This window comes from Urocitellus parryii, chromosome 2 (assembly GCF_045843805.1).
Source record: "Urocitellus parryii isolate mUroPar1 chromosome 2, mUroPar1.hap1, whole genome shotgun sequence".
In the NCBI taxonomy this organism is placed as follows: Eukaryota; Metazoa; Chordata; class Mammalia; order Rodentia; family Sciuridae; genus Urocitellus; species Urocitellus parryii.
In genome coordinates, this window is record NC_135532.1 from 99,633,380 (window position 1) to 99,643,230 (window position 9,851).

Genomic DNA, 9,851 nt, shown 5'->3' on the forward strand with positions numbered 1-9,851 from the left:
TGACACAATCCCGAGGTGACAAGAGGAGAAAACAAGGAGAATATGGTTAAGTTGCTTCAGTCCAGAGCTACGGGAAAAAGACTCCACACATGTGTGGGTCCCTTGTGCTGCCCTGCTAGGAGTGCTAGGGTCAGCTGGGCACCGTGGCTCTGTGCTCCTGCAGAAAGGCCCTGATCCCAATGCTATTTCCTGTTTTAGGGCAGGTAGAGAAGCTGCCTTATCAGTGGGGGGAAAAACTGGTATCTGGTGCTTTAGCATCAAACAATTTGGGCAGCATTTTAGGATCCTAACAACACTAGCTGCACAGCACTAGAAGACTTTGGAGTCCCCAAGCCCCATGGGAAGTGGAGTTTGAACACCAGCCCCTCCTGCTGGCCCCACAGGGCTTGATTTTAGTTAATCCAGAAAGAACTCCTTGGGCCATTCGATGGGTAATCCCACTGGTCTCCACAATGAGTACAGGCTCTGGGTCCCTCAATCTGGTTGCATAAAAGGAGCTAGAAAAGGGGACAGGATTATGAGCCAGGTTGATGGGGATGATGTTGGGCTGCTCATTCTCAGAGATTACTTAGTTTCATGCCTTGAAAACATGGGACAGCTCCAGGGAACCATCTCTAGGCTGAGATTCTGATGGCAGCCCCCCCAGAGGCCTAGGAAAAGTGGCCTTTGGAATCCTCAAAACTTAAAATGAGGTACCCTGTGCTTTATTTCCAGCCCTACCTCTTGCTATCTGTGTGCCCTGGGCAAATTTACTTCACTGCTTCTACCTTCGTTTTCTCACGGGGAAAATGGGGTTAAAATTGTCTCCTAAGAGGATAGCAGGGAATTTGATTGACAATAGTTCAGAGGAGATAAAAATTTGTCAGTGCAATATATTGTTCAAAAGCAAATGTTCCCAGTTACTGGCCTTTTTATATAGTGATAATCTTAGTGTGGTTTGTGTGCTTGTTTTTCACCATATTGAATAGAAAAAAAATAATACACCTTGATTATCTCTAATAACTTCAGGTTATATTAACTCCTGCCCCATCTCCTGTGCTATATACTTGCACAGAAATTATAAAAACACAACCTGATTGGAAATCTTCACTGTTTGACCAATTTATGACATTAACAAAAAGAATAATCTGTTCAAATGAATCTGATTTTTTTTTTTGGTCTTTTTTTTTTTTTAGGTAGAGGTAAAAACAGCAGCAAATACCTGAACTCCAAATTATTTCCTTTGTAATTTAAGGAGCTTTAACTGTTTATTTTAATATAAAATCAATGAATGATTATTATAGACAATAAAAAATACAAACAAGCAAAATGAAAAACATAAAGAACATTTATGTTTCCACCTGCCCAGAGACAACCCCCATTAACACCATGCTTTACATTCTCCCAAGAGCTTTTCTATCCATGTGTATAACAGTTGGGTTTTGTTTTGGTTTTACTTTTAATAAAAGCAAGAGAACACCATACCTGTGGTTATAGAGCCTGCTCTTTTGCCTAATATTACAATGTGAGCTTATTTCCATTTTAATAGATTGATTTTCTGTAACACCCCTTGAAAGCCACCCCTGTGTCATATCTACCTTTCCATCCCATTGTGGGTTTCATGGCTTTGATACTTGGGTCATTCACAATTTTTTTTAATACAAAAAGCACGGAGCAGGCATCATTGATTTAAATGAATCTGGAATTAAGAGGTATGGGATGAAAAACACAAAACTAGGGCCCTGGGTCTTCTTGAGAGAAGAGAGGCAGCTAGTTTCCTGGCTCTCTCTCCAACAAGAATTTACAGAGGTCTGTCAGGCCCAGCACTGGGGACTGGATCCAGCAGACTAAGGGGCAATAAGATGTGGTCCTTGCGCTCTAGGAGCCCACAGTTTGGGGGGTGGGTATGAAGAGCACAGGAAATCCATTATGGTGGAAGATGTGTGGTCATAAACAACGACACCTGTGCCAGCCTGGTTAGAGAGGCTCCATTCTTGGGAGTGCATCCCCAAGTCACACTTGTTCCCTGTGTGCCACTGCAGGTCATCAATGCCATCGAGCAGGACTACCGGCTGCCCCCTCCCATGGACTGCCCAGCTGCTCTGCACCAGCTCATGCTGGACTGTTGGCAGAAGGACCGTAATAGCCGGCCCCGTTTTGCGGAAATCGTCAACACCCTGGACAAGATGATCCGGAACCCGGCAAGTCTCAAGACTGTGGCAACCATCACCGCTGTGTGAGTCTAATGAAACAGGGTGACAGGATGACTCCTAGTTGCGGATAGACTCATGGTTGAAGGGCAGAACTTAGCTGGCGGAATTCTGTTCTGTTAAGATGGGGTGGTACATACATACCCACACCCACCCACAAACACACACACACACACACACACACACACAAAAAAAAAAAAAAAACAGAATATTTCTCAGCCATAAAGAAGAAGGAAATCATGGCATTTGCCAGTAAATGGATGGACCTGGAAAGTATCATGCTAAACCAAGTAAGCCAATTCCTCAAAAAACAAAGGCTGAATGTCCTCTCTGATATATAGATGCTGACTCACAACAGGCTGGGGGTAGAGAGGAGTGGAGGGTCATCAGATTGGAGAGGGGAGAAAGGAGGAGATGATTATGCAAAAGGCAGTAGAATGAATTGGACATCACTTTTCTATGTTCATATATGAATACACGACCAGTGTAACTCCACATTATGTATAGCCACAAGAACGGGAAGCTATCCTCCTTGCCTGTTTGACATGTCAAAATACACTCTACTGTCAATATAATTAAAATGAACAAATAAAAAAATAATGGGGTAGCAGAGCTTATCCACCAGTGACAGAAGTTCCAAGACTTCCCTTCTCCTCTTTCGTCTCTCCAGCATGGGCTGGAGGCAGATGTGGAGAGACCTGGCTGGCTCTCTACCTTCTGTTGGTTTCCAATGGGCTCGGCACTGGAACAGGTGAGCCGTATCTGATCTGATTGATACAGTGCCCTACCTCTGGGAGATCCTGTTTCCAGAAGTACCTTTCCATTAACCACACCAGTCCTCTGGGCAGGTGGAGCTACAGACTTGGAATCTTGGCCAACCTATTGGCAGGCAAAGGCCCTGATTGCTGTGGGACAAAGAAATACAAAACAATTTGGTTTGTTACCAGTGAATGCCCAGAACAGCCACCAGCTTCTGTCCGCTGTGCGTTATTCAGCTACCTTTGCATTGTTAACTAATTTGCTAATTTATTGTTGCAACCAAAATTTATCCTGTGGCTATATTCCAAACACTGTGCCCAGGGCTGGTCCTATCCAATGAGCAAGACAGACATGGTGTCTGCCCTTATGGAATCTAAAATCATTTAGGAGCATAGACATTAATCATGAAAAGAAATGCAAAACTGAGACCTCGATGGCTGCTGGGGCAGTTGCACAGGGCATGGAAAGCATACACCTTCTGCTGCTAGAGAGTGGATTTCCTGATATCTCAACTGAGAGATGAAGGCCAAGAGGCATAAACTGGGTGGAAGGAGAGATAGGAATAGAGGTACAAGGGTAAAGCAGTTGCAAAGGCCCAGGGCAGAAGACCAAGGTCAGTGTCAACTGCTAGGAGTGCAGTAGGGAGAAAATTGGGTGGGGCTGAGGCTGGCAAGGTGAGCAAGGGCAAGTTCACTTAGAGCCTTTGGGCCATGCTAAGATGTTGGCTTGATCTTATGAGCCCCTATTATGGGACTGACATGTGTCAGGGTCAAGGTGAGGGTTTTGGGGACAATCCTATCTGCATTTTGAAAAAAGCCTCTGGCTACAGTGTGAACCTAAGAGAACATTTCAAGAATCACCCTTGTTTTCAGTCAAGGCAATGGCTATGGAAGGAGTGGATGAATTTGGGAGATCTGGGAGGTAAAGTCTTTGGGCCTTGGTGAAGGAGTGGGTGGGAGATTGGATGTGGGGTTGGAAAGATGTCAAGATGGCACCCTGGTTTCTCATTTGGGTACCTGCATGTCTGCCTTAAGAATGTTCCAGAGAAGGTCAGTGGTGGGTCACTTGGTTCTATTGTTTTCCCCCAGTGGCCGAGGGTAACACCAGATGGAAATATAGATTTCTATAGTTACTGATAAATTTGGGGAGGTTTTAGGGATGCTGACATGCCACTCAAAGGACCACATCTTCAAATGTGAAGCTATTACTTCTCCGTTGATAAAGGAGCTGGGGTGGGTGGAGGGCTTCCCTTTCCTTCAACTGAATGTTGTGCCAATCTGCCTGTCTGCTGACTGCCCAGCAACAGTGCCCAGGGACAAGGCACTGGCCACTCAGTTTGGGAGGTGATGCCAATCTAGGGTTCTGGAAAGAAGGTAGGGCTATCAGCCTGCCATCAACCCAGAATAAACCTCTGCCCACACATTTCTGCAGCCATGGGGTGACCTGTGCCTCTTTCTCTTGCCAGGCCTTCCCAGCCCCTGCTTGACCGCTCCATCCCAGACTTCACGGCCTTCACCACCGTGGATGACTGGCTCAGTGCCATCAAAATGGTCCAGTATAGGGACAGCTTCCTCACCGCCGGCTTCACCTCCCTCCAGCTGGTCACACAGATGACATCAGAGTAAGTCACATGAATCCCCTATGTCCAGCCCACAGGTGGGGGGTCAAAGCCCCTTCCCAGCTCCCGCAGATGATGCAAGCCCGATTTCTGGCCGCATCCCCAGCTCTTTCTCTGTATAGAAGCAGTCCCAAGGAGAACACCTGAGAAGGATGGAGAGGGACAGGGCTGGGGGCTAGGGATGGGTGGGGATCTATCTATCCTGGGCTCCAAACGAGAGTTCTTCAAAGTCAGAGCGCCGGCCATATGTCATTTGCCTAATCACCGAGTCTCTCCCCCATTTAAGTTTATAAACTCAGCCCATCAAAGAGAGCATCCAGATGGAAAGAACACAGCCAGCCAGCACTTTAAACAACACAGCTGAAAAGGCTTTGCACTGATTCAGCAACAATCTAGGGCTGCGTGGGGAGCCCGTCCTCATGCTTAGATGATGCTTATAAATAAGCATGCATGCCCATCCCCCTTGCATTATTTACCAGTCTGTTGCTCCCACAGGGCTATGGAGGAATACACAAATAAAATTATTCAAATCAAATGAGAATCAGAAAGGGTCTTAAAGATCCATGTGGTTCATCGTTTCCCCAAGAATGTTCCAAGGAGCACCAGTCATGGGAAATGTTAATGGGTTCTCCTTGGAAAAAAAAAGGTCCCACGGTCAAATAAATTTGGGAAATACTGCTCACTTTATCACCCTCTTGGAGATTCACGGCTCTTATTAGCATTATAAAGGCCATGAGAAATCCTGAAATAAAGAAAGCCATTTAAAATTATTAAATACCATGGAACCATATTTTTGAGGGACAGGTTTTTATAGAACTGCAGTTTAATAAATAGTACCTAGTTCCACTCCTTCCATTCAGCAGGTTCTGAAATGACGTGGCACTGGTGCTTATGCGTGGCAAAGCCGGGGCCCCGAGCCTGCTTTGCTGGCTGCCCATTGGATACCCTGCCGCCCATCCCCACCCCAGGAACACGGTGATTCCCATATTTACTGGATGCTAAAATCCCCTGGGACTCTTCACAAAAAAATTGCTGATGCCCGGTTCCTACTCCTGGATTTCTGATTAATTGGTATATTGTGAGACCTGAGCATCAGGACATTTTAAAGCTTCCCAGGTGATCCTGATATGCAGCAAAGTGAGAGAAACACTGGATTAAAGTTGGCAAGGGTCAGATTCTGCCTTCTGCATTCATAGAAACTCAGATAATCCTAACCAGAAAGTTGACCCCTTTCCCCAACATACACACCCCAGAGGGAACTTGCAGGCTTCCTGGACTACAGTGTGCAAGCACTGTGGCACAAGGATGGGCTCTGGTGGCCTGTAACCCATATGGTAGAAGACCCATCAGTCTGTCATTTGGTTGACACTAATCAGTCGTGTTATTCATCAAGCACGATGCTGGGTTCTGGTATTCCTTCCTGGCCAGGCCAACTCCCGGGTCCCAGAAGAGATGGGAGGAGATCAACCTCAGCAGTTGAGCCCTGGGGGAGAGACAGCTTGCTGACACCCTGACTGCTTTGAGTCAAACCTTCCTGGAGTCCTGACTCCACCTCCATGAGGTTTATTCTTGTCAGAAATGACAGAGCCGCTGCTTTCTCCAGGGAGATGGTTTGAATGTGCATCGAGCCCTGAATCCACTAAACGTCAGAATATGTATAATTTAAAAGGTTCATTCTTGGTGATTGCCTAAAAAAGGCAATCTCTGCCATTATGAATGATTGTGAAACAGACAGAATAAAGTTCAAAAGCACTCACCAGTGGAAAACTAGCCTCTGCATCCTGCAGAGCTAGAATAGCTGCTCCTAGCTGATCAGAGGGCCTGGGTTCAGGGAGGGAAGAGGGTGTTCAGCAAGGTAGGCTGCTCCGGCTTCCTCCCTGGGATCTGCCCAGCATGTCATGTGCTCTCTCCACAATGTGATGGAATCCAGTGAAGCAGCTCCCCAGCGTGGGAGTCATCGCATGCAAAAGAACAAGGGCAAGACGAGAAGGGAAGTCAAATGGAAAATGAAGGCATTCCGTTCAAAGTACAACAAACCCATACACTATTCACATGTCCATACGCCATTCAGTGTGTTTCTTGAGAAAAGATGGAAAGAGAAAATGAAAAACTCAATAAAATAGATCGTGGGGCAATTTGTTAATTCAAAATTCAAGTATGCTTCTGCAAAGTATTTGCTAAAAAGACCGCAGGTAATTTGTCTCCACCAGCTGAAGCCTTGGGGGATTGAGGACCAGTTGATAGGAGAACAAAGGTATTGTGGACAGAAATCCAGCCCTGGGTCTTCAGAGTGCACAGGGCATGATGTCATCAGCTCTGCTGGGATGGGTGGGGTTTTGGAAAAAGCAATTAGGAACTTAGAAAAGTTTGGAGAAGAGTTCTGTTGGAATGCTGAGAGTGAGGCTATCTTGTATTTGAATTCTGATTCTGTCACTGCTTACCTTCTTTGTGATCCTGGGTATATTAGTTAACTTCTCTGAACCCTACTTGCCTTGTACGTGAGTGTGAAGATAATAATAGTGCTCATCTGATTGTTGTGTAGTGGGAAACAAATGGATAGCACCTGCAAAGCTTTTGGCCCATTACCTGCCCATAGAATGCATATAAGAGACGGTTGCTAAATTATTATTATTTACTAATTAATATTAATAAATTATCATTATTATTGTGAAGTAGTCCATTTTTATAAAATGCTCCCTTGTAGGTTTAGGTGAGATAGTATATGACCTCTAGAATGCACTAAAGTAGTTACATATTCTTGTTATTAACTAAGGAAAGATGCATGGGTCTCCCTAAGGTCAATTTCAGCCCATGAACTCACAGTTTCAAAGATGAATCCAATCCAAACCCTTATCCTAGCCATTTTCTTTGGATGCCTGCTTGGGCAGATATTTTAAAGTTATTTTGAGATCACCCTTCTTAAAAAATGCATGACATTAAAATTCAAACAGTGTCAGAAATGGGAAACTCAGGGGAAAACATCAGAAGACCAAGCAAGCCCTACATCTCTCCAATCTCAGTGGGGTGTTCACTAATTTAGGCAGAAAGCTCCACAGATTCACTGAAGCCCCATAGAATATGCACTGAAGGTGTTAAAAGGAATAGCAGAGGAAAATCTCAGTCCACCCCAGGGCCAAGGGGCTGCTCCAGAACCCATAGGTGAGGGAACAGATCCTCAGAATGAGTAAGAGGCCTGGCACTTTCAGATCGTCTGAACAGAGTGGGGCATTCAAGGGCCATTGCATGGAAAAAGCAAGATGAACCAAGAAAATAACTAATTGGAAGTTTGTCAGAAAACTTGGGTAACTTAGGCTTCTTGCATTTGAAACACTGTACTTGTCTACCCCACTATTTTTAGGAGCATGCCTCTGGTGCTAAGTTTTGATCTGTGAAAAATTGCTCTAATAGTAAAGTGACTTTTTTTTTTTTTTGGTCTTTTCTCCCTCCCAGAGACCTCCTGAGAATAGGGGTCACCTTGGCAGGCCATCAGAAGAAGATCCTGAACAGCATCCATTCTATGAGGGTCCAGATGAGTCAGTCACCAACGGCAATGGCATGAGAACTCTTGTTTTCTTGGGGGAGGAGAGGAAGGAAAAGGACCAGGGTCAAGGGGGAACTAGAGATGGACCACTGTGGAATGTTCTGGAAAGATCGGGCTTCTCGGCTAAGAGATGCGTGAACCATCGGTGAAGAATCAGCCAGACCTGTTGTTAATAGGCAAACCTTCTCAGTGACGGAAGCGGGTTTCAGATGCCGTGGGAAACCAAATATATCATAATAAAAAAAAATGTAGAAAAGTGATGCTTAACAGAAGTGGAGACCAAACAGTATGCTTCGGAGAACAAGGGTGAACTTGGCTCCCACCCTTCTCCGTGGGCTGGAGGTAAAGGAAGAAGGGAAGGAGGTGGAGGGAAGAAACAGAAGCCGCGCTCCATTTTTCTTCCTCACCAATGACGTTCTTTTCTTTTCTCCTTTCGTGCTCCTCCCTGAGAACCCCTCCCTCCCCCACATCCATTTCCCTTTGCTCATGACTCGTGTAGGGAAGTTTCTTCAAACAGAACCCAGCTCCTGAGTCTCCAGACGTTGTTCTGTCAGTTGCCAAAGGACTTTGCTGACCACTGCATGGGGATCCAACCAATTCAATTAATGTCTTCATATTGAAGAAGAGATGTACCTTCAATTGAAAAACCTTGTTTTTCTTTTGTTTGCATTTTCTGCAAAAAGGAAAAAGAAACCACAAATTGGGGAAAAAAATAGAAAAAAAAAAAACCTGTTTCCGTGTGCAAGAGCACACCCATGTACGTCTACGTTATAAAATGACTGTGCTTGTTCGTAATAAATGCAAACAAGAAAAAAGTACTGGGAAGCCTTCATCCCCTTGGGAGATCCACAGGGGCTGGAATATGTTGTGGGTTTGGCTTTCTGGTTGGCCCAGTAGCCTCTTGGCTCAATGGGAAGAAGAAGAGGGGTGGGGGGCAAATGAAATAAAATAAAACAAAAGGAGAAAAACACTCAAGGTGTTGGCAAATTCAGCGAGGAAACAGGTGAATGGTTTGAATTGGATGCAGTGTGGGTAATTCTAGAATGATACTGACTGATTGGTTATGCTTGATAACATCTGTAGAAAAGGAGAAGGAAAGTGTTTCTGGAGAATGTTCTTCCATGTCCCTGGAATCTGCAATTGGAGAGGCGGCAAGGGAGAAGTCCTCTTGCCTTACCTGTGGACTGGCGTAAGCCGCGTGGATCGGAGGAATGTTTTCGATCGTGTCTGTGTTTCTCTTTACATTCCTTATTGTACCTCATTGTTCAATTCACTTTTGTAAATTCCACCTAACATTTAAATATTTTTAATTTCTCCTTTTACCTTAATCTCCTTGCTAATTTTATCTGTCTAATTAAAAAGAGCAGAAGCATGTCTGGGTTTACGTAGAATGGTGTCAAGAGTGTGTGTGTGTGTGTCCCTGGAATCCAGTGGGTGGTCCCCACATTGACCAAGAATCCTTAATCACCGTTCTTCTTCTGTAACATTGGAAGGGAAGGAATGCGTCCCTGGCCTTGTGACCCCCCAAAACTGGAATATGTTAGACTCCCTGGCACCGATGTGACCCAAAGGAAGAACTGGAGAAATATGAGGTTCGGATGCCTCAAATAAGAGGGTGAGAAGTGACTGACGTACAAACTCAGTCACTCATGATACAGGATCAGACCTGATTTCTGTTTACACACTGCATTGGAGAATTCACATCCAGGCCAGTTTCATAAAAGCCTTAATATGATTTTAGGCT

General features: G+C 45.0%; 1 protein-coding gene across 1 annotated transcript in view; it reads left to right on the forward strand.

The window, feature by feature from the left end:
* Window positions 1-9,389, forward strand: part of Ephb1 (EPH receptor B1) — a 417,904-nt gene extending 408,515 nt beyond the window's left edge. The window contains exons 14-16 of the mRNA XM_077793624.1: window positions 2,022-2,215; window positions 4,414-4,569; window positions 8,017-9,389. Of these exons, the coding sequence (XP_077649750.1) occupies window positions 2,022-2,215; window positions 4,414-4,569; window positions 8,017-8,125 (459 nt within the window). The 3' untranslated portion in view covers window positions 8,126-9,389. The remainder of the gene's footprint in view (window positions 1-2,021; window positions 2,216-4,413; window positions 4,570-8,016) is intronic.
* The last annotated feature ends 462 nt before the right edge of the window (window positions 9,390-9,851 follow it).